At 42.8% G+C, this 25749-nt stretch overlaps 1 protein-coding gene across 1 annotated transcript in view; it reads right to left on the bottom strand.

Moving 5' to 3' along the window:
- ANO2 (anoctamin 2) overlaps positions 1-25749 on the bottom strand; it is a 283025-nt gene that overhangs the window by 2165 nt on the left and 255111 nt on the right. Inside the window, exons 21-24 of the mRNA XM_028150319.2 lie at positions 15460-15612; positions 15054-15106; positions 12932-13113; positions 1348-1453 (exon numbers count right to left, since the gene is read on the bottom strand). Coding sequence (XP_028006120.2) covers positions 1348-1453; positions 12932-13113; positions 15054-15106; positions 15460-15612 — 494 coding nt within the window. The remainder of the gene's footprint in view (positions 1-1347; positions 1454-12931; positions 13114-15053; positions 15107-15459; positions 15613-25749) is intronic.

The raw sequence follows: 25749 nt of genomic DNA, 5'->3' as shown, positions 1-25749 counted from the left end.
TTGTAATTGGCTTCCTCCTCTGTCTGCTAAGCTACTCCCCCTCCATTGCAAACCCAGGTAGGATAAGACTGCGCTTCCCTGGGAGTATTTTCTGTTCAAGTGGGTGAATATGTTATAACAGTGCCATTATGGCCCAATAAATGTTTGCTACTTTTGTAATCTGGTTCCCATCCATTTCCTAAGCCACCATCAACTACACCCTACCCAATACACTCCTCTGATTGTTGTGTTCTGTGCCTGACAATTATATGCTCATGTGTCTTCTCCTCTCTGAGGTTCAGAGGACAGTGACGAAGCCCAGAATGAGATAACAGATCATGGCTGTCTTCCATGCTCTCAACCTATTCCCAGCTTGACCTTGAACCCTTTGTGCTCCCAAGAGCCCAGGGGAAGACTTTGGGAACCAACTTCTATTTCCAGAGGCTCCTGGCTGCCTTAGGTCATCTAGAGCTGCTCCGAGTCATACACTCTTCCTTTAAACGAACTCCTCACAGGGTCAGTCAATGCTATATGTGACATGGGTAAAGTGAAGTGACTCCAACAGGTGGGGCAGCAGGGGATGTCTGAGTGATTTTTCAAATATATCACCCCATCTCCCCAGAGGAATAATGGCTGTCTTCTTTAGGTGAAAGACTAGCCGTTGGGCTCCTTCACTTCCTGGGCTTGGGTCAGGGGCAGGATATTTTAGAGCCTTCTAGAGATCTGCCTTCAGGGATTACAAAAGCCTGAGGGAGTGGATGAGAAAAGGATCTGGGCTGGGGCTCCAGTTTTGCTTGAAGACCCACAGGACCCCGAATGAAGAATTGGGAAGGGGGGCCTCGTGCTCAGAGAATCTCGGAGGTACAATTGGAGCTGCTGCTATTGTCAGAGATAGGAATCACTGGGCTCAGGTTTGCTATTCATTCATGAATGGCGGGATGGCTCTGGCAGCCCTTCCCACCAGACGTCTCAGGCGCTAAAACAACAGAAACAAAGGAGGGAGCCAGCTGAGAGGGCTAGGAGAAAGGTTCAGATGGGGCTGTTTGTCTGCATTAGAGCTGAGACTCTGGTTTCCACTGCTCTTCCCACTTCCCTTTGTTGTCTTAGGTTGAAATGGGAATCTATCTCCACCCTGCAACTTACTCCACATCTGCCTTGTAATCTTATTCTGTGTTTTAGTCTCTTTCTGCAAATCCATCAATTTGTGGATGCCCAGGGAAGGGAGCACTCACTGCCTGCCACCTGTGAAGGCCCCCTATGTCACCTGTGCCATGAAAACCTGGAGATGAGGGGCCGGCAAGGAGACATGGTTGTGTTTACTCTTGTGGCTTAAGTCCTAATTGGCAACTCCTTACTGGAATAACTCACCTGGAAGATTATGACAAAAGCCAGACGGGCAGACAGAATAGACCAGTACTGTTTGGAATATTCATATGGGTTTGGGGCCCATGGCGGCTCTCGGTAATCCTTAAACCTGCCAGGAGAGAAATGTGGTGTTCAGATTGAGAAGAGATGGAGGAAAGGGGGTACTGTAGCTCTAGGGGGAACCTCAGGGGTCAAAGCAGCAGGCAAGCCTTGGCTCTCCGACTTGGGGGAAAGGGGGTAGAGAGAAGGAATCCATGGCCCAACCAACAAGTGTATGTGGGATAAAAAGACCAAAGTCCCCAAAAAACAATGTCAGACTAGAAATGTCTTTTTCCTACTCTCTCTCTAACATCCCCAAAAGCTTCCTCTGGTGTCTGGATTCTCCTTCCGCAGGAGCCCAGGAATCATGAGAGGACCCTAGAACAGTGAATCCACCTTGGCTCCCACTAGCTTATGGCCTCTGGAGGGGAAGGAAGCCCCCCCACCCCCACCCTCCTACAGCTTTTGCAGCCTGTGGGCTCAGTGAAGATACAGGTGCCAGCAGACAATCCCAGGCTTCATGCCCAAGTGTTTGCCTTGGGACTATGGTCTTGAGAGGGGCTGGCCTCACTTGATGACTACATTTTTGTACCCAAAGGGAAGTGATCAAGCTGAAGACAATGAATTTTGGGGAAGGAGGGCTGATGATAATAGTCACGATTGGTCAGTGTCATCCTCTTTTACTGGCCATCTTTATAAGTTGTTTATATGGTTTAAGAAACAAAATGTCAGTGGCCTGACATGAACTCATGCCTCTTCCTCAGACCTCAGACCCTTGGAGGGGCATTTCCTCACCATTGTCTCCCCGCTACCCCCATCCTGGGATGACTCATGTTAGAAATGGCTCATTTTCTCAGACTCACTTTTTTCTAAACCTGGAAAAATGACAAGAGCTAGTACCAGAAGAATTATGATCTTTCATGAAACTGTTTCCTCCATAGACTTCAGCAAAGCTTTGACACTCAATAAAATCAAAGCAAGCCCAGGGCTGGAGGAAGGGGTGGGGTGGCATCAGGCCACAATGCGGGATGTATGACCATTGCGTGGGGACTCTATCTGAGGAGGACATAGGAAGGGAAAGAGGCAGTATGTGTCAATCCCTGAGCAAGGAACTTTTTGGCAAGTTTTCTCATTTAATCTTTACAACAGCATCCTCAGGCAGGCATTGATATCACCATGTAACATAGGAAGAAACTGAGGTTCAGAGAAGTTCAAGTTGGCCAAGGTCTCATTGACAGGAGGCTAAGGTAAGGCAAGAATCCAAGTCTGGCCGAATTCAGGCTTTTCTCCTATCTCATACAGCATCTTCCTGTCAGTAGCAGTTGGCAAGGGGGGGGGGGGGAGGGGGAGGGGGGAGGTTCAGAAGTGGGTGCTCTCCGAAGCTCCCCCTAACCTGAATGCACCAGCTGTTTTGAAAGATTCACATCAAAGCATGATGACTTCCAATTGCCCAAGGAGAGATGAGTGAAGAAGAGAAAAAAAAAAAAAAAAAGCCTGAAAAGAGATGCACACGAGAAGATAGAATAAAACCCTAGCGATGGAGTCAGCAACATAAAAGACAAACTGAGAGGTGGACACTAAGCAATAGGCTAGGGCTGGGCAAGAGGCCAAGGAGCTGCCCCCTCCCCACTCAACTCCCCTTCTTCCAACAGCTGATCACAGCTGTTGCGGGCTTGGTTTGACATTCGGATGAAAAGCAAAACTAACTGCAGCCCAACAAAATACCACGGCATTCATCACATCCATCCGTGGCTGAGGACAGAAACACGGCCAGCTCCAATTATGCTTGCTAATGGGAGAGAGTGAGTGAGAGCGTGGCTAAAGGAATAAGGACATCTTGGGATGGGAAAAACTCAGGCTCCCCACTGTCCTGCTGCCCCCCCCCCCCCCCCCCCGCAAAGGATCCCATGGCAGAAGGGAATTGATCCTACTTTTTCTTTTTAAGACCTCCAAGGAGTGTTACACACACACCCACTCCTTACCACAGGGAAATCCTTCCCCAGGTCTAGCCCAATCCCTCTTGCTGCAATCAAAGCCTGTTTCGCTTGTTGTCTAGCTTCATCTATGGAGGAACAGATGTTCACTGACCTCAGCATGAGAGCCATTGCTCACCCTGCTTTTTTCCAGTCTGGAAAGAATCCATAAATAATCTAATTCTGGTCCCACCTCTGCTACTAACTCACCACAGCTTTTGAAAATGTCACTTTGCTCTCCCTAAGTATTGAAAACATGTTTTGAATCTAACAGGCACATCCATCTAATTAAGGATCTAGGGAAAGACTAATACATAGATATGTCCAGAAAGTTCTGCTTGAAATACACCTAAACCAATGGGCCAAGGGTGCTCTGTTAGGAACTACGGGACAAGCTATCCACAGAAAAAAACAAGATGCAATTTAATTAATTATACATCTGTTCACATTTCTCTTTCCAAAGCTAACTTTTTAACAACTGTGACCTAAGGTAGTAACTGTACATTTTGAATTAATGCACACATAAATATATGTCACTGGAATGAAAATTATACAAAAGATACTCTTGCTATGTCCAATGCACTAGTATTTTTCTATTCTATTCTATTCTATTCTATTCTATTCTATTCTATTCTATTCTATTCTATTTCATTTCATTCTTTCCATTCTACTGGGTGTTCCATAAAAATATATACACACTTTGAATAATGTATTAATTCCAAGGGGTTAAAACTGAAAAGGAAGAAACATCAATTGAGCTATTTATCAGCTGTTAAAGTGTGTATACATTTTTTGGGTCACCCTCATTCTATTCTATTCTATTCTATTCTATTCTATTCTGTTCTGTTCTGTTCTGTTCTGTTCTGTTCTGTTCTGTTCCATCCTATCTTAATCTATTCTATTCTTTAAAGTGCTGACCATGACCCACCAAATTGATTTCATAACCCACTAATGAACCATGACTCATAGTTTAAAAAACATTAGACTCCAATAAGCCTCTGCCACCAGGTAAATGGTTGTTTACATTCCAATATAAACTCTGATTTCATAATTTAAAAAAAACACAACCTTCATCCTAAGAAGTTAAGCTTATCACATGTTTTCACTGAGTAACTAGAAGACACTAATTAAACAAGAGATAATTAGCTTTAAGATTAGAAATGTCCACAAAAGGTAAAGTGATAAAGTGGTTAGTAGAATCAATTGTGTCCACCATGGTAATAGTTGCCTGCTTTGTCTGTTTTGTTTCTAAGCCCAGGACACAGAATTGGCAAAAGCATGGGCTTTGGAGTCAGGTGTCTTGATGCCACCTCCACCATTTCAGTTCTATGCCTTCTACAAAGAGCCCTAACATTCTGATGGCCGAGGCCATTATCTATGAAATGGGCCTCAACTTTCTGCATCTCACAGAGTTGTAATGAAGATGAAATGTCAGTGAAGGGCACTCAGCACCCCACCTGACCTATCCTATATAATAAAGAGGTAATATGCAAATTGACCACCACTCCAACACACAAGATGGTCACCTCCATGTGGCAAAGATGGCTGCCCCCATGTGGACACAAGATGGCTGCCACAATATGGCCAGCAGGGGAGGGCAGTTGTGGGTGATCAGGCCAGCAAGGGAGGGCAGTTTGGGTGACCAGGCTGGCAGGAGAGGGCAGTTAGGGGTGACCAGGCTGGCAGGGGAGGGAAGTTAGGGATGACCAGGCTGGCAGGGGAGGGCAGTTAGGGGTAATTAGGCCAGCAGGGGAGCAGTTAGGTGTCAATCAGGCTGGCAGGGGAGTGGTTAGGGGGTGATCAGGCTGGCAGGCAGAAGCAGTTAGGGGCAATCAGGCAGGCAGGCAGGCGAGCAGTTGGGAGCCAGCAGTCCTGGATTGTGAGAGGGCAGTCGGACATCCCTCGAGGGGTCCCAGATTGGAGAGGGTGCAGGCTGGGCTGAGGGACACACACACACACACACACACACACACACACCCATGCATGAATTTCATGCACCGGGCCTCTTGTCAGATATATATACCCAGTAAGCAGTAGCTATTCTTTCTCCTTTGACTGAGGTAACTTATGAAACACAACCCTTCTGTTAAAAGAGGACAGAGCACATACACCCGTGCTCCTTGTTCCTCCCTGCTTTCTAGGAGGATTTCTGAGCACTCAAGAGCAGATGCCCCAAGCTTCCCATGATGCTGATATGAATAAAAAGAGTCAGCCAATGCCACAACTGCAAGGGGCTTCTCTCAGGATCTATGTCCATGTAAATGTAGGCAAGCCTCAGGTTGGTGGGAATTAACTTCTCCTTCGTTCCCATCAGCTCAAGTATTTTCTGAAACCAGACCCTTTCCCCTGGTTTAGGGAGCTTGGTTTTCCTACAGTCCCACTGGGCAGTCAGGCACTGGGTGACCCATATCTGGTCGCTTCCTGCATCTACTGGCTGGGATTTAAGCTGGGGGATATAATTTTAGGAATCATTCCCAGATCTCACTCTCACCCCTCCAATCCTCCTTTATTTTCTTTGGGATTTAACATTAACTTTGAAAGTTCTCTTTAGTCTTCTAATAAGGAGTATCTTTCATAATGCAACAACTAGAGTGTCTAAAAAGCAAGTGAGCACTTGGAGTAGCTATGTCACTAACTGTAAGGCCCTGGGGAAGTTATTTCACATCTCTGGTCCTCAGCTTTCTAATCCATAAGTGGAGCTGACAAAATGTGCCTCTCAGTGCTGAGTACACCAATGGTACATATACCAGCTCTCACACCACAACCATGAATAAACAAATACATACATGTGTGTATGTGTGTACACTGAACATGAAATAAAGACAGTGAGAATTAAATAAGACAACACATGTGCATGTAATTTCTTGAGACTTCCACAGAAAATGGACACAACGGTTTCTTCTGGAAGAGAATGACTAGGGTAGGGGCTGAGAAGAGAGTCTTTTCCTTATATTTATATAAAATATAAAAAATAATGATATGTTAATAATTAATATAACTAATATATTAATTATGTGATACATAAATTTTAAATTCTATAATTTATATAATATGTATATATGTAATACATGTATATATACATATATTCATGCATATATACACATACATACAGAATTAAGGGGCTGAGAAGAGAGTCTTTCATATATACATTTATAAATAGGGAGAACTACTTTTATAGTAAAAAAAAGGTTCAAAATTTCAAAAGAAGAATGTAATTAATAGCAATATTCAGTTGACTTAAATATGTTTTTATACTTAGCTTTCAGGAGCAAAATTATAGTGTTAACTGAGACAGACTCAGATACAATAAGTGAAAATGGTACAAAAATCAACATTATATTTTAGCTTTAAGATTACATTAATGTTTTATCTGGATCTAACACTAAGAAAAATTACATTGATTGAGTGGAATTTATATATTACCTAAATATATAAAGTTCCCATGTCAAAATATATTACATTTTTATAAAACAAACCCTTGAAACAATACCTTAAAGGTTCTCCAAATTCATTTGATATGAATGCATGGGAAAATGTCTGAAAAAGATCACTGTTGGGAAGATGCCTAGGACCAGGCAGGGGTTAGGGTGCAGGTGGTACAAAGTTAGAGAGGCTGCCTGTAATGTTTAGAATTTTTGTAGGAATTGATTAATCTATTGCATGTGTCATTAACTATTATTTTTTTTAAAGCAGAAAAGAATATTTGGTGATTATGTATTCCAAGTCCTCATTTTACAGATGGGACAACTGTGGTGCGGAGAGGGAAAAAAGACTCCTGGCTCAGATGTCCCCCTCCCATCCTCACTTGGAGGGGTGACCAGTGACAGTGACATCTATCACAACTCATCACAAGACTCAATCACTGGGCAGGAAGGGTGCCTAAATAACAAACTGAGGAGTCGGTCATCAATAATCAGTAGGTTTTTTTTTTTTTAATGAGATTTTAGTTACATTACAAATTAGTTAATAAATGCATTTCTCAACTCCAAACAGTGGTATGTAAAAAAAATTAAGTCCCTGTGGAAATTAATGTTATATTAATGCTGAACATAATTACATACAATATTTTCATACCATCTGATCTACTTAAAACTGCCTTCTGAACCTGGCCTTTAACAAGGGAAAACACTACAGCCAATTAGGAACTAATGAGAACCATGTCAATCCAGTGGTTGATAAAGATCAGGAAAGGCAACACCCGGAAAAGCTGACTTTACCTCTGGTTTCAGCAAGAAGCAGATGAGGGGCAGCCATGGGTTGGAAGGAAACTCGCCTCTTCAAAGCTTTTACAGGACCTCAGGGTATGAAAGAACTTAGGCCCCGCAGAAAAACCCAACAGAGGCCACCCAAGGATGCTGTTTCTTCAGGCTCAGCACCTCCAAATGAGCCATTGGATTGACCTTGCCCAGGTCGGCTCCTCCAGGCTAGCACCTAGATCCACGGCCAGGCTCTGTCCTGCTGATCGCTCTGCTCCCTTCCAGCTAAGCCAGGAGCCCAAGACATCGTCCATCCTGCAGGACACAGTGGTCCTTTGACCTTGTCAAATGGGCACTAATCAGCCTACACATTGACATCACTGGACTGTTTACAGAGCAGCCCTCCCAGAGTGGTTAGATGGTTGAGGCCAATGTTGCTGCAAAAATGCTGGGACCCAGAGACCTGCCTTAACTTTTATTGCTATTTTTAAGACACCTCTTCCCTGGCAAGGTTTTATTGGATCCGAGACCTGTTTTATTTGATCACATTTATTTCCAGAGGTCACTGAAAGCTAAGAATAAGAACGGTCATTGAGTTCCCAACACTATTTGCTAGAAAATCAGGGCAAATTTCAAATCCCACCATGGAAGCAGTTTTAAATGCAGGCTTTGGGGCTAGCTACAGAATTTTCTCTGTTTCTCACAATCTCTCTCTCTCTCTCTCTCTCTCTCTCTCTCTCTCTCTCTCTCATAGTCCCTTCCCCATTCCCCATCTATCTCTGTCTCTCCCTCTTTCCCTCTTCCTCCCTCCCATTCTCTCCTTCTCTCTGCTTTACGTTTTTCATAGCCACTGACAATTCCTAGCTTATAAAGACATTAGTAAGTTATGCTTCAACTTCCTAAATCTCCAGAGAATTTGATGACCTAGACAAGGTTACACAGCATGCATTGAGTAGGACCATCTGAGGTAGAGGTTTCCATCAACATTCTCACCCATCTAGGAAAGGTAGCCTGCAAAATACACCAATTTGATAGGGTTCGTCTAGATATAAGCTGCCCATGTTCTCTAGGTGTCTGCTCACACTGTGGAGTAGGGCATCTCTTTATTTTTAATGTAATGCGCTAGTCTTCACACTGCAGGCAGAGATAACACCAAGGAAAAGTTTGAGCTCATCACTGCTCCCTTAAATCCCTCAGTGGCTCTGTGCTGCCCCAAGAGGGAATCTATACATTTCCAAATGATCAACATGCCCTTCTTGGTCTGACTTATGTGCCTTCTTCCAATCTCATCTCTCACAGCTGACCTCTATCACTCCAGCCCTAACCACTGAGCAAGCACAAACTCACCCCTCCACCTGGAAGACATTGCTCTCCCTGGACCTCCTTCTCTCCTGGACACCCCCTTTACCGTCCAGCATTGCTCTTCTCATCCCGCTCACCACCCAGGCCAGCTTGGTCATGTGAATGAGGAGTTTCAACTTTTCTGTTCATTCTTCAAATTCCACCTCCCTTGAAGCTTCCCCTGACCTCTTAAGTCTGAGAGAAGTGCATTGCCTCTGTCCTCAGGGCTCTCAGAGCTCCCTGTAGTGACACCATTGTAAATTATTAAAACTATATTTTAATTGCTTATTTACTTATTCATCTCCTCTATCTAGACTCCTTGAGGGAGGCACTGTGTCTTATTCCATATCACATAACCAATGCCAAGCCATTAAGGTCTCAAAACCAGTTGCATTAGTGAATCTATAATCCTCACTTGTACTGAATAAGAAAAAAAAATCAGATGTTCCAAAGATCATTTTGGTTTGATTCTGGAATGATCTATTTTCTGGAAAAAATTTTCTTGATGGAAATATAGAATGCACTCCCCATGTATGCACCTATTGATAATTCTGCCACTCAGTCACAGAATTTTTTAAAAAGGGGGGACCACAATGAGATACTACGCTGCTGTAAAAAAAGAAGAAACTCTTACATTTGCAACAGCATGGATGACATGGAGAGCATTATGCTAAGCGAAATAAGCCAGTCAGAGAAAGATAAATATCACATGATCTCACTCATTTGTGGAGTATAATGAACAACATAAACTAATGAACAAAAATAGATCCAGAGACATAGAAGCATCGAACAGACCATTCAACCTCAGAGGGAAGGTGGGGGAGGGGAGGGTAAGAGATCAACCAAAGGACTTGTATGCATGCATATAAGCATAACGCAAGGACACAGACAGTAGGGGGCTGAGGGCATGTGCTGGGGGGTGGGAACAGCCAGGAAGAGGTCAATGTGGGAGAAAGGAGACATATGTAATACTTTAAACAGTAAAGAATTTAAATTAAAAAAGGGGGGTACAGATAAGCCAAAATCCCATTGACTTGCATGGAAACAATGGAGAGAAGAATTACTGGGGTCTTACAACTGGCTAGAAAATCTGGTGACTCTGAAGGTGGATACAATAAAGCTCAATCTGATCCATGTATACTAATACCTGATGTCCTGGGCATGTGTTGTTTTAGCCAAGTGGTATCCATTCATCTTGTCTTCTCACTAGGGAACTACCTCCAACTCAGAGATCATGTGCTTCAGCTGGAGATGATTTCACCCTCCAAACCCCACATCAATGGCCCCAAAGCCATGGAGAGTATCACATTTCTCTAGTTAGAGTGATTGGTTATGGGTAGGGCATGCATACTGATCCTAATCAATGAGCTGCAGTGAGACTTTTGCTGGGGTCATTGGGAAAGAGTTATGGGCTTTTATTCCACTGGCCTGTAGCTGCTGGCAGTCATGCAGATCTTAAAGCTATAGTCAACGTCAATTGGAATGGACTTGGGAGATGGAGAAAGATTTGGTTAGAGCAAACTTGGTTGAATCAAACCTTGCCTAAAAGTAGGTTTACCCTCAACTTTCACTATGGGGGTTATTAAAGTCGCTTTGTGTTTAAGGCAGTTTAGGCCACTGATATATCTGGAAAGCATATTCAAATGTGTTACTGGAAGATCTGATAGCCAGGGGAAATATCAGCAAACCTCAGTGCTTCTAGACTAACTAAAGAAGCAGATAGTGTTAGCCTTGCCTCCACATACTACAAGTCACACTGGTATTGTTCCTCCCCTCCCCCCCACCCCCTCCACCCCCAACACATGGGGATGGAGGTTTGTGTTCTTGGATAGATATGAATTTTAGCTTAGGATCTGTCACTAGAAACCTCTGTAATCTTGGGGGATTCTTCAACTTTCTAAGCCTCAGTTTCTTTTCATGTAGAATGAGGAGTTTCAACAAGATGATTTCTGTGGTAACTTCCAGTGATAAAAGTGATTATATAATTTGCACTTTTCAGTGCCTGCTTATTTAATGTAAACCTGTTAACTGACTCCATGAACTCTGCTGGAGCAGATCTAGGTGCTACTAGAAAAGGCCTAGAGCCCTAGAGCTGGTACAGATCTTCTCTGAGCAGTAGAAGTATGTCTGTTGGATCCACAGACCAAAATCTAGTACCCTGGACACAGTCTGGCACTCCAAACACACAGAAGAGTGGCCCCGTGTAGTGCATAGTCTAGTAGCAAATCTGTTGGCATATGACTTTAGTCTAAGAGCTAGAGTCTCCATAGCCCTAGGTATAAAAATTCCTAAAACATTGAGGCTGATATAAATTGATGTCTATGAATAAATTTAATCTGGTCTCTGATTTTGAGTCTTTCTTGGTTGGCTAAAGTTACTGGTCCTGGGTCCATAATACCCTTCTACTTAAGTCACAAATTAGTAAGGTTGTTTAACTCAGCCATCTGGGTTGAAAGGCCAATTCATTTTCTCCCTTTTGTGGTCTCAGACTGTAAAACTGAACTGAAGCAGCCATTTTACAAATGGCTGATCTTGAATACTAAGGCATCCCAGGTGTGAAAGCATGACAGACATGCCCAGGGTCATAACTGCTGAAAACACAGCTGAAACACTGCTTCTTCAATGGAGTCATCGACAGCTTTTACATCAGATACCACTGGGGATTGTCCAAGAAAGTCTTATATTTTCCCAACAATACCTTTCCCTAGGTTTTTATTTTTGTTGTAGTTATTGTTCTATATTTTTATTTATGAGGTGTGATCTTTGATCAGGGTACAAAAGTGTTAAATAATTTAGTCCCCTTTAATCTTCTCTTTATTTGCCCTTCTTGGGTAAATAATGGAGCGTTTTCTGGGTTTTGGCTTCAATAATCCCCGCGTTTAAATTTTTAATCATAACTCTAACCTGGACTTCTCTGGAATTCCAGCTTGTGTCTAGGAGTTAGGTGAAAATTTCCCCTTGGATTTCCTACCAATATTTTCAATGCAACATGATTGAAATAAAATTTATTACATGTACCATAAAATTAGATTCACTCAGTGTCATCCCCATCTCTGTCAATGGACCCACAATTTCCTAGTCCTCTGATTTTAATCCAAACTTTGGAGATATCTTTAACTCAGACTCTCTCTAATGTGTATTATCACTAACTTTGCAATATGTTAATAAAATAGCTCATTTTTTTCTCTTTCTCTCCCACCACCTGGTCTGTTCCCACTATGGTTCACGTCTGAATGATGCAGCAGCTCAGCTGCCCTCCCTGAGTTCCCCCAATTCTAGTTTATCTTCCTCAATAAGACCAGATCAATTTTCCTAAGCCTACCCTTTATCCTGTCATTCCTTGTCACTAAAAAGGTCAATATCTTATTATATCACATTAAAATTCTTATAAGATTTCAAAATTTCCCATCAACTATTTTATCCTATTTATTCAAGTTCAACAATGTTTTTGGCTTATATTATCCTAGGAATTTCTACCTATATTGTATTTCCTATATTATTCTCTTAAGCACACTCTTTGCTAACTACATCACCTAGCCCCCTAAGTGTTTATCTAATACCCCAAATTTATCCCTACCCTCATGACTTTGTTCATGCTGACTCCCCACCTAGAGTCCTAGAATTCCTCTTAGCCCCTCCAGGAAGTCTACCTTCTCCATTCTAACAAACAGCGATCTCCCTCTCCTCTGAATACCCACAATGTTTATGGTCCATACTAGATATAATCACTGAATAACCTGCTATTTCCTATATGTTCTGCTTATTTTCTTCCTAATCAAACCATAAACCCCTTGATTTATATACTTCTGTGTCTGCTCCACAGTATAAGTGACTTATATACTTCTTTGTCTGCTCCACAGTGTCTAACAAAAGGCACTCAATAAGTATTTGTTGATTCATGGAAATTAATTTATAGTAATTGGGGGTGGATTAGGAGACAGAGGGAAAGGAAAATGATCTAAGTCTAGGTCATCCAGATAATTATTTGGATCTACCATTTCAGGTCCTTTGCCTCCCTCTTCATCATCATTACTTTACCTGCAGAACTGAACCTCCTGGTCAAACTGTGAGTTTTCAGGTTGTGTTCCCTCCTTCAGCTGACTGACGTTGAAAAAGGAGAGGGTATGGTTGACAAAGCCATGAAGAGTCCCGTTGTGACTATAGGAGTACTGGTACACAAGGCGGGGGATAAAGTCGGAGGTGATGGCAATGACAAAAGCCTGAGGAACAAAACCACAAGCACTTGAGGAGAGGTCAGGATGGATGCTGTCCAGTTGGTACAGGGCCCATCTGACTATACCCTCTTGGGTTCCCCATCCAGAGCTTCTGCTCTGATTGATGCAGAAGTCCTTATCTCTGAGCTCTCATAGCTGACTTACCTGGCTTTTCCACCTTTGCCATGTGTAAGCAAATCCATAAGACAGTGGCGCTAAGGGAGTAAATTACAACCACTGTAGAAAAGAATGCTAAACCATTTGGACCATTTGGTGCTGGAGGGAATAAATCGCCTCTGAGATAGTTGGTATTGACCAAGCCAAAGCAGAGTGGAAGATTTTCGGAGAAAATTACTAAGTGATGAAAGTGCCATTTAAGTACAATGAGCAAGGATTCTGAATGACCAGGTACATCTGCCCCTGAGTGACACTAGAAAGCCAGGAATACCAAGGATGTGGTTCCACACTTTCCTCAGTTTGACCATGACCTCTTGGCACTTTTTGGCACATTATATAATGGAAATTATTCTTTCATTCATTTTACTTAGGAAAAGTGAGACACAGAGGGTAAATGATTGGGTCCTCCTGGATGGAACCACACATACCCAACGTAGAGTCTGGCATACCTAAGCACTCTATAAATGTCTATGGAGCAAACCGAATGACAAATGAATAATTATATGTTTGAATGTGGACATACTTTCTGCAAGGAAAATCTTAAATCTTCTTGGCAAGTGTTTATACTATATTCCACATCAACAATTAAAGCCCTTTTTAAAAATGTAGTTTAGGCCTTGTTTTCTCAATGTACACATGAATGTGGCTGGTCATAACCATATCTGAGAATGAGTAACATACTTATAACAATCATAGCTACACCTACTGAGCACTAGCTATCAGTCCTTTTATCATCTCGTTTAACTTCCTGAATGATCCTGTTTGGTGGGTACTCTTATTCTTTCCCATTTTCAAAGATAAGTGAAAAAGTCTTAGAGAGGTCAGTAAAGTACAACTTCTTTCCTTCTACTGTATAGGTAGAAAGTGCTTAGTACTCAGGGTCTCTTTTTTAGTAGACACAATTCCTAAGCAGCTATTGATCTATTTTCCAAATTGCACCTTATTTCTCAAAATGTGTGTTTCCTACATCAAACATTCAAAATGCAATGAGCTGATTCTCTCTGCCTCTCCTCACACCTCTCCAGCCAGTTTATGTGTTCTTGATACAGAACTAGGTCTCTCCTAGGATCAACCTTTCTCTTCCAAGAGAAAATAGGCTGTGGGCTTCTTGGTGTTCACTGAGCTGGCTGATATTTTCTTGGGAGATGGAAGAGGAGGCCCTGCCTGGCTACCATCCGTACAGAAGGCAGAAGCAAAAGGAGCTGTTGGCTTGGGCCCAGCAGGATTTCCTTTGAAGTGTGGACATGTCTGGCAAGGCAGTTAAGGAAGTCACAACAGGTAGGACCCCTCTTCTTCCATGTCCTATCTTCACCCAGCAGTGCCAGAGTCCCTGGGGATAATTAAGACTTTCACATTGACAACCTGGAGGAACTGTAATTAGGAATTGCAGCCTGGGCAATGCTCCAGGTATTGTTTAGCTCAGGAGTAGAAAAGAAAGGAAAGAGATGGTTAGATACGTGGAATTCTTTCCTCATTATTCTTGGCTCTGAGCAAAGATCTGATTTTGCCTCTTAAGGAGAAGTTTTGCATTGTGGTGGGTAATTACCCTTCTTTCTCTTAATGAAATTAACAATTAAGTGGCATGGTTCTGGCAACAGCATGATGAATTAGAAGGCTTGTACACACTATTAACCAGGGGCCTATCTTAAATAAAGCTCCAAATGAAAAAGACTGAGAGGTGACAAGGACTGGTGTCCTGCTTGTAAAACCTGAGCTCCTCAGGAATGCCCTTCCCACAGAGTTAGGTTGTCATGAATGTAAGCACTTACATTGCTGATAACGGAGAACTTGCCGATTCCGGAGAGAATGTCAAACCAAATCCCTGTAAGACAGAATGGAAGGCATCTGGCTCACTCCCGCCCTTGGCCCAGTGATGACAACCTTGCGGCTCAGGGTGATGCTCTGCAGGCATGTTACTGGGGAAGGGTTGCTGGGGCCTCAGGAGTGGGCTTGTCTGAAGAGGTCCAAGTACTCTCCTGTCTAGAAACCAGGGGCACAACTGGGGGTGGATAACGTAGCCTCTGAAAGCCTCCCAGTACCTGAAGATCTGAGGATGAGGATGAGAAGTTCAAAGGTGTGAAGAAGCAAGGGCTTCCCCAACCCTATGGATTCCCGATACAGTGAGAAGGTGGTGGTGGGGATGGGTTTTCTACTGCCTCTAAACAGGGGACATACCGATATCTTTGGTTCTCACAGCATCTGGCCGTCTCAGCTCCGTGACAAACTTCTTTGCATCCAGCCGCACTTCAATGACATTGTTGAGGAGGGCAAACACAGGTGCCAGAGGAAAAGAGGCCACAAAGAGGGTGACAAAGCCAAACTGGATGACTGAAAGAGAGGACAAGCACGAAAAGCTTCACCAGGGAGAAACAGGATGTATATCAACTCCGCCTTGTAGCTCACAGCCCTGATGTTCCTTATACAGTCTCTTTCTACCTTGCTCTCTTAGGCTCCCTCTTTGTTCCTGCCCTACAATCCTAGGTGTTGCCTTCTCAGTCCCTGCAGGCCTACTGGTCAATGCTATCACCCAGGATCCAAGTGCTATACTAGATAAGAGAAAGGGAAAAGTCTTAACTTTTTCCTCTCCATCACCCTTTTTTTTTTTTTTTTCCCATTCACTGATACTGGTCACTTAACTCAGAGGTGACAAACTTTAACAGCAAGTAAGGTCCAGAGAGTAAACATTTTTGCATTTGCAGGCCATCTGGTCTTGTCACAATGAATTAACTCTGCCATTGTAGCATGAAAGCAGCTACAGACAAAACGTAGACAGATGAGCTTGGTTGTGTTCCCACAAAACTTTATTTACAAAAGCAGTAGAGAAGGGGGCTGGGTTTGGCCCATGGGCCATGGCTTTCCAAACCCTGATGTAACTAAAAAAAATCATCTCCCAAATTTGGCCTGTTCTTTCCATATCCATAGTCGCTGCCTTTATTTAGTAAGTTTATTCATTCATCTCACATTTATTGAGAGTTCACTGAATGTCAGGCACTGTGCCAAGTATTTAAGGAGGCAGAGGTCTGGTTCTGCCTTCAAGGAGCTGGGTGTAAGCAGAAAAGAGGAATGTACACAAAGACGTGCAACACGACTTTATGTGTGCCGAGGGAGGAAGAAGAATGTACAGAGACAGCAGAGCACAAGGGAGGGAGTGTGCATGCCTGTTCTAAGGAGACTCTCCGTATCAAACACCTAAGCTTAGTCTTCAAAGATAGGCCTGCAGTCCCAGCAAGACTGGATGAAAGAAAGCATTCCAAGCCCCAGGAGGAGCGTGAAAAACAAGCAGAGGCAGCCTGTGCCCATCAGAGGCTGCTGTTAGGAGTCTAGGCCCACATTTCCACCTGGACAACTGCATCAGCCTCCTCACTGGTGTCCTTGTCCCCAGTCATCCCATGCTTCTATAGTCTCTTGGGTCCTGATTCTGTCACTTCCCTACTCATAAAAATTTCCCTTGGCTCCCCTCTGTTTACTGGATATAATCCAAATTACTTATCTTGGAACGCTGGTACTTCACAGTTGGCACCCAACCTGCCTTTCTAACCCTGTCTACCAACATCTTCACCACAACCATCATGCTTCTGCCTTTTAGCACCCTGAACTTTTTGCCCTCCTGATTTTCCCCTGAACACATTATCCATTTGTGCACAAAAAGCATTCATTCATTCTCAAGCTAGCAAACTCCTATGCATCCTCAAGACCACTCCAATGACCTCTCCTTGTACATGCCTGTTGCAGCCATCACTGTGTGCTATTGGGATGGAGCTACTCGCAGGTCTTTATTTCTCACTAGAAAGGGCTTCATCCATTCCAGATGATCAGTACATATTTGCTGATGCAAACACAGTGCCGGAAAGTTACAATCTAATAGGACTTCCCTATATACCAAGGGCAAGTTATTTAACTTCTCCATGTCTCAGGTATTTCTATTGTAAATTGATAATAATAATTATAATAAGGTGCACCTAAAGGGGTTGTCATAAGGGTAAATGTTATGCATATATAAAGTGCTTAGAACAATGTCAGCCACTTAATTACTCAATAATGCTACCTGTTATGTGCAATTTTACTCTAATTGGAATAAATATCAATACATACAGATGGCTGTGATGCATGCTGCATACTTCTATGCTAGATGAGCACAAACTTAAGGTAAAAGCACTAAACAAAAGTCAAGAGGCTGGACTGCTAGTCCTGGATATCACTGGCTGTATGCTCTTGGACAATTCACTCTGTTTCAATGAACTTCGGCATCTTCATTGATAAATTGACAATAGTTTAAGTTCCCTTCAGGTCTGATTTGTTATAGTAGCATGATTCTCATTCTCTTGGACAAGCTTCAAGATCCTAGAATATCCAAATAAAGAATAAAAAACTGGGATCCAAAACTAAAAAATAAAAATGAAAGTTCACAGAGCTGCGATAGCCCTCATCACAGCAGAAGTTTCAAGAAAGAGAACACATGGGAAACTTTTGCACAACTGCTTTTGAACTAGCAGTTCACTTGGGCCCACAATGTGTGTTATTGCTCTGATACAGCCCTGTCCCTGCCATCGTCTTTGATGCCCAATGGGTGCTCAGCAAGGCTCTAGGAGATTGACAGGTGCCAGTTGGTGCCAAGATGCACCAGACGGCACAGATTTGTCAAGGTTGGGCCATGGAATGATGGCCTGACTAACTGGAAGGTCAAAGGGGACTGGGGAGGGGTTGTGGAGGAGAAATCTCCAAAATCAAGCTCTGGGAGGCAGTTCAAATGCAGGGTCTGTAGCATTCTTAAATGAGGCTTTGTTGAGGATTCACTTAGAGTCAGGGGTGCGGATAAGGGCAAAGGGGGTTAAGGGGAATGGAATTAATAAGGAAAGCAAATCAGATGTTAGACTGGCTTTCTAAAACCTATAAAATACCTGTCTATGTTTGTGTATATACATGACTATATCTTTCTTTATAGAGTTCTAAGTTGTTCTTGATTCTATGAGCAAGCTCTATAGTGTAAATGTTCTTTACATAAGTGACTTCCTCCAGCAAAACTGTGCAAACTCTTCAAAGCACCAGAGTGACTGATGGGGGTGGGGAAGAGGCAGGTTACTTCTGAATGACCATAAATATATACAGCATGCCCTCACCACACTCATGCAAATGGCTCTAGGAAATCCAACATCCTTCCAGGATCATATGAAAAATGGGACTCTCCACTCCTCTCCTTAGTTCACATGAACTCCAGAGGCAGACGTGAGCCTTCTCCTCTGGGCTTGCCTGATGGTCTGCTTTTCTATCTCCATAAACTCTCCAGACACAGGCTCTCTTTTGTCCCTCTTCTGTTGACACAACTTTCAGTGATGGTTCAATGCTAATAGTGCTCATAAATTATCCCAACCCCACAACACAATGTCTCTTCTCTTTCCCCAGCCATGCAAATCTATGTGTTAAGGACTGGACAACCTCAGGGGAGGGGTCTCAGCAAAGGCCAGAGGTGCTGGGCCTGCAGTGATAGGACAGCCCTGTCCTGTCTTCTGAGGTCACTCCTTGGTCTCCTGGGCCAAGAGAAGCCACTCTCTGAAGATGTCCCATTGCCTCCTTGGACTGGGTACCCTAAGCATTTCCACAATACAAACTAAAGGCAGAAACAAATAAGAAGTTTTGTTTTATCTCTTAGGGAGAAAAAAAAATAAAACAAAAACAAAACATAACCTTCTAGCATATAAATGCCAAATCCAAGACTCACTCTTTGTAGTCAAAGGTCTAAATGCTATATCAGATGGGCGTCCTTCTGGATTCACTTCAGAGGACACAATGATACCGGCCTTCACCAACACCAAGATTTGCTTCTAAAAACAGCCAGCCTCCATTAGGATAAGAGCAACGCCGGAAATCCTCAGTGCACTGCATAATAGAAGCCAGCTTGACTTGACCAATAACAGATTAAACCTGGCCAAGTCAATTAGGGAAGAATCCATAGTTGATTTTCAGCTAAATCTTTACAAAGCCTACTGCAAAGTGCCCCAGAAATGCTGAGCCGGAAGCAAAAAGACTGGAAATACTCCTGGGCACAAACCCCATTGGTTTTCTCTCTCACTTTCTAGCAGCCAGGGGCCTTTGAAAATAACCACCAGCCCTATCCTGCCCGATGCTGGAGACAATTAAAATCTTGGCCTTGATTACCTGGGTTTAGGTTAAAATAACAAAGAGGAGTGGGTTAAACTAAACAAGATGGCATCCAGCAAGGACATTCCAGGACCATCTGCTTAAAGAAAATATATATATATATGTTAGGTAGAATAAAATGGACTGGCCAGGATTGATGGAAAAGCTCTTGATGGAGCACAACTGTGATTTTTTATTCATTTATTTAAAATTCTTCAGTGTAAATATCAACCTTCCCACCACACACACACACACACACACACACACACACACACACACTCACCCAAGAAAGTCCAGATCTTTTGTCTAGCATTCAAGACTCTGTGTGATATGACCCTAACTTATTTTTCCCAGATACATTTCCTTCCCATCTATTCTCTGGTCTCAGGGCTAATATTTAACTGCTATACTTGGAGACCAAGCCTGCCTGTTTTCCAACCATTTCAAAACCATGTCTTCCACATTTTTGAGCCTTTGCACCTACTACTACTGTCTGCAATTTTCCTTCTCTTTTTGTCTGCTGAATTACTATTTATCTTTCAGGTTCAACCCAAATCTAACCTTCTCTAAAAAGACTCCTCTACCCTAGTCCCTACTACCTCGCCCAGTGGGCACCATGGGCATCTCTTCTCATCATGCCCATAATGCCTTGCACACATCACTCTATTTGTTTATTTGACTTGTTCCCTAGATGGTAAGTCCCTTGAGACCATGAACATATTTCATTCTTTTCTGAATCCTCACAATTTAGCGTGGCTCCTATCCCATTAACAGATGCTCAGAGATCATCGTTTCATAAATACGAACTTATTTTCACCAGCTGTAAATACAAACACAAAAAGAAGCAGACAACTAAACTGAACAGAAAGCATTGCAGTTAGTGATGGTGAGGCAAGACAGAGACCTAAATACAAATACTTCCACACAGCAGTTCTCAGCAGTGTAATTTGCACAGAAGACTTTGAATAAAGTTGGAGTCAAAACAGTCAATTAGGAGAGTCTAATTCTAATGAAAATAACAATAGCTTTGTTTTTAACTTTCTATAGTTTACTAAAAGCAACACAGTCTGCTGAAGGGGATTGAAAACTGGGGACTAAAGATTCCTCCCTTTCATGAACCACTAATAAGCAATACAAGGGCATAAGTGAGGGACACATTGGTGTGAGTTTGTCTCCTAACCCAGGAAGCAGATACTCAAAAGATTCAGCTTAGAAACAATTCATTAATACAAACACTTATGTTAAAAAACACAGCCAGGGAAGGTCATTACTATTTACTTCATCAGCCCATACTTCAAGGCTGTGCCCAGTTTAAAAATAATTATAAGTATTGATTGACTAAGATAATGAGAAGAAAGGCATGAGCTGGTTGCTCAGCATGGTTCTCTATTGCATAGGGAAACAATCGAAGTCTTAATAGAAACATAAGAGGGTTCCCAATGTCCATAATTCACCATTCATTCATTCATGCAGTTTATTTATCCAACAAGCATTTACTGAGCACATTGTCATCCTTCCAAGAGCTCAGAGTATGCAGTGGGGAAGATAGACTTGTAAACAAACCCTGCCAGGGTCATGGAGTTAGAACTCTAATGGCAGCATTAACAGAATGCAGTGGAGCACTGGGGCAGGAGTAACTCACTCTCATCAGTGGGTCCATGAGGCTTCACAGATTCACAAACGCTGGGCTTGACTTGAAGGACAAATAAAAGAGGCACCTAAAGGTTTGTTATATGGTTTGGTTGTTAAGATCTTTCCTGCAAACCCACTGATCCAAATTCACAAATTACCTAGGAAATAGAGACAATGCATGGAATTCCTTTCAATCTGCATGGGATTTATACAATGGATTAGGCTCAATACAGAAACCCTGGAAGTCCTAACAGGAAGAAACATGCTTAAAACGAACAGCTTAAGTACTAAAAGTTTACTGCATACAAATCAGTGTAACACTGGGATAGATTGGCAAAGCACATTTTCTTCATTTCTCTGTGATTAAGGGAGACTTAGTCCCCACTTTTTCCTCACCCACACATAAATGGTAAAATATTAGCTTCTTAAGAGGTAGAGAGGACCAATGATTTCCAAGAGTCCTGCTACTTAAGCAGTCAAAGTCTAGTTATAACAGGGGATCTCAGGTTGACAGCATGACACAAATCAGTCCATGAGAGGCCCTCCTCTCTGTTTTGGGAGCCAGGGTAGAGTCATGGGAGCCTTCAGAGGTAAACCCTATTGATGGGCACAGAAATGGGCAGGAGAATGTGGCTCTTGGCCAAAGGAGGCTTAATGGCCTGGACAATGGTCTTCAGAAAAATCTGCCGAGTGTTTCCCTTCCATGTCCTCTAAGCCAAACTCCAAGCCCTTGGAAATCATGGAGCTGCATCTGACATGCACAGGCAGCATGCTCCCTGGTTTATAAAGTGATCTTCAGTGTCAAGTATCATGATCTCTATTTTACAAGTGAAAAGACTGAGTCTCAGAGAGGTGAAATATTTTTTCCAAGGCCACACACCTACCAATTGATGAGCTGGGAAACAAAGATAGTTTCTGATGTCAACCAAATTCAATGTCCTTTTACCACGGAAAGATGTAAATATTCAACCTCAACGCAGCAGTGTCCCTTCCGCCTCCCTGGTTACTCTCACATCTGAAGTTTCCTTTATTGGATCTTCTCTAATCTGATTTATATTCTTCTCATACAGATACTTCCATTCTCCAAAGTATTTTTAGGCATTTATACATGTCTTCTATCCCTGCTGTTTTCTGTGTCATTGCTCCCACTGACCTGCAATTATGCCACCTCAAAAATCTTACATCAATGGACCTAATTCAGCTTCTTAAAACTAGAGAGAATTGAGTTGGTGAGATATAATGATACATTTCTGATTTCCAGAGAACAGCCTGGTAAATTTCTAATAAATGTTTATTGAGTGAACCAATGAATGACCTGCCTTACTCACTCTTGTTTACTTTATACACCTGCATAATGGGAATGTGAAGACCAGTTATCCATCCATCCTTCTTCCCATCCATCCATCCCTCATTACTCTTCCTTCTCCCTCTACTTAGTTGGGTTGTGGTCCCAAATTCATTCACTCATTCATTTCTCAACCACTAACTGGGCATCTCCTGCATGTCAGAAACTTTCTGTGGTACACTGAGGGGTGTGGCATCCAGATATATTCTTTTAAGTATTTATGGGAAGAGGGACTCCTATAACAGATAATGACGAGCAAAGTATGCTTCAGAAGCCAAAGGAGAGAAATGATCTGTGACTCATGCTACTTCCCAGAAATACTGGAATGCAACCCTGGATGCTGCCTGAACTGCATTTAGGTGCCATTTGGAAAAGACGGCAGATGCCTGATTATCCGGTAGGATGACTCAGTTTGTATAAACAGAATGGCCCAGGGAAAGGAATTTCCTGGTTCTTTAAGTCATTGCCTTATAGTACAAAACTTGGAGTTCTGTGACAGAATGTGCAGGCTTCAGCGCTAATGGTTGGACAGATATTCTGGGATATTTTATCACTTATAGTCAAGGCACCTTTAGGACTAGTTTATATATTTAGCCTCTGTTGGAAACTTGGAAATTACCTAGTGTGATCCCTACCACACATGGTCAAAGAACATTGAAGTTGGAAGGAATCTTAGGTGTCACCTAAGTTATCACTCTATCTGAAGCCTCATCCCTTCTATTCTTTTTTGAATAAGAGGCCACTTTTACTTGATCATTTCCAGGGGAGGGTCCCTAGTGATGTCTGGAGCCAGCTCTTTCCATTGTTCTTTATTCTCTGTCTCAGTGCTGTCACTGAGATCTTGGGGGTATTTGTTATAAAGCATTATCATAGCAATAGTCGACTATTACATGGGATATTTTGCCAGAACTACATAAACAATAAGTTCATTATTTTGAGTTGCTGTAGGAGAACTGCCCTTATTTAGGAGGATAGCATTCCCTGATTACAAGCACTTCAAAATAAGGAATCTTGGCCCCTGGAGGCAGGAAAGGGCGTAGACTATCCCAGCTAAATTAATACAGTCAGGGTATGTGAAGAGCGCTAATAAGAGTTGATGTCTATGAAGTCCAACTGTCATTTTGTCATCAAGGTCCTCACTAAAGGGTGACTTTTTTCATTCTTTCTGTGTCTTCCTTCATCAAACAATTATTGAGCACCTACTGTGTGCCAGGCCCTATGGTTAAGTGCTGTGAGTAAATAAGCACAAATCTTGCCCATCACAATTTAGTGAATAACAGGAATCTAGGTCATTGGTGTTCAGCTGAGAAGAACCAACAATTGCATAACTGACTTATCTGATAAAATGGTGATAAAACTTTATCAGGAGAGTCTTTGGGAAGTTGTCACTAAACTCTTCTTATAGGATTAAATTCAGGCTTGTGTTTTTGTGCCAAATCCCAATCTGTAAAATTCAACTGCTGCAAGTGTCCAGACAACTTTGCTAGCAGCTCTTAAAGCAACTGAAGCATTTCCTCTCATCAGGCCCTGAGGAAAACTTGCAACTGGGCTGTGAGGGGCTGCGATAAAGCAGCTTTGAAGCCCCATTTTGGGGTTGGGGACAGTGATGATTAATGTCAAGGCTTGCTCCTGGGCCAGCATTCTTTTCTCCCCTCAGAGGTGGGGGATGGGGAACTACCCTTGAAGTTCTTCTTAGTAAGCTCTTCAGGAAAAGGGTTTGATATTGGAGATTCCCTCGAAAGCTTGCTGCTCCCCTCACAGGTTTTTCCAGCTTAATCCCTCACTCTCAGGTTTCTCTTTGTCTGGAGCCAGCCCATCCCCACCAGGAATCCTGCCCAGAGGTAGCTCTCTACCCTCTCTACTCCCAAAACCCCCTCCTACCAGCCTAACCCTCCCTCCCAGCTTCCCCTTCACCTCGTGGCCCCTCCCCCATGCCTGCTAGGCCCTGGGCCCTGGTTCCAGCACAATTTAGAAAAAGTAAATATAATACATCTCTCCCTGCTGCCTCCCTCAACTGATGACCTGCCTCACCATTACAACTGACAGGCTAGCAGTGGGCTCAGCGCACTTCCTGTCTACATGGGTGGTCCTGGGGATCACGGGGAAGGAAGCTGACAGCTGAGAGCAGGGCCAGGGATCACCATGTCAGGCACACCAGAGGGAATGAGCTGCTTTGGTTTCACTGCTCTTGTTTTTGTTCAAAGCCCAAGACAAGGGCCTTTCTGGAATTGGGGAGGTCTAGGTTGTTGGGAAGGAAGGAGAAAACCTCACTCCATCCCATCCCTTCACTGAAGCCTAAGTTCCTAGGGGTCCTGAATGGTCTGTAGATTCAGTTCCAGGAATGAGCCTTTGAGGTGACCTTAGGCAACTGGCATCACCCGCTGGGCCTCTTGGCTCCCAGGAGCATGGTCCAGCTGGTATGTAAAAACTCAGATGCCAGCATTAGAAGAGACCCTGGAGGTCACCTGGCCCAGTAGTTTGAAACTCTTTATTCTTGTCAAGATACTCAATGAAAAAAGATTATGCACACCACTCACTTCTATTGGTGTAGCCATGTTTTGAAACCTCCCTTGTTCTCTCACTCAAAAATAATCTAGGAATGTGAGCAAGTGAGGGTGGCATTGGCACTGTTCTACTTTATATTTTAAAAATATGTTATTAGCAGTAGTGCATTGCTTGTGACTTATTACATAATTGGTTATGACCACAGAACAGTGAGTTGCATCTCTGCAAGGAAAAACTCATCTAGTTTAATTGCCTATACACTTGACCCTTGAATAGCATGGTTTGAACTGCACAGATTTTTTTAAACTCAATGGTACTGATAAATACAGTACTATAAATATATTTTCTCTTCCTGATGATTTTTAGTAACATTTTTCTCTAATTTACTTTATTATATAGATAAAATATATAACACATATAATGTACAAAATATATTAATCCTCACCCGAGGATACTTTTTTTCCATTAAATTTTAGAGAAAGTGGAAGGGGGGATGGTAGGTGGATGAAAGAAGGAGAGAGAGAGAAAGAAACATTGATATGAGAGAGAGAGAAACATCCATTGGTTGCCTCCTGCATGTGTCCTGAGGATCAAACCTGCAACCCAGGTACATGCCCTTGACAGGGAATCAAACCTGGGACCCTTTGGTGAGCAGGTGGACACTCTAACCACTGAGCACACTGGCCAGAGCTATATGCAGGTGTTGTTTTTACTGTGTGGGGGGGTCACTGCCTCTAACCCCTGCATTGTTCAAGGGTCAAATATAATGTCAAGGAGGAAAATGAGGCCCCAAGAGATATTTGACATGTGCAAGGTCACATTGCTAGATAAAGGCAGACCTAAATTAA

Source organism: Eptesicus fuscus, chromosome 7, assembly GCF_027574615.1.
Source record: "Eptesicus fuscus isolate TK198812 chromosome 7, DD_ASM_mEF_20220401, whole genome shotgun sequence".
Taxonomy (NCBI): Eukaryota; Metazoa; Chordata; class Mammalia; order Chiroptera; family Vespertilionidae; genus Eptesicus; species Eptesicus fuscus.
This window is presented reverse-complemented; position numbering and strand designations above follow the sequence as displayed.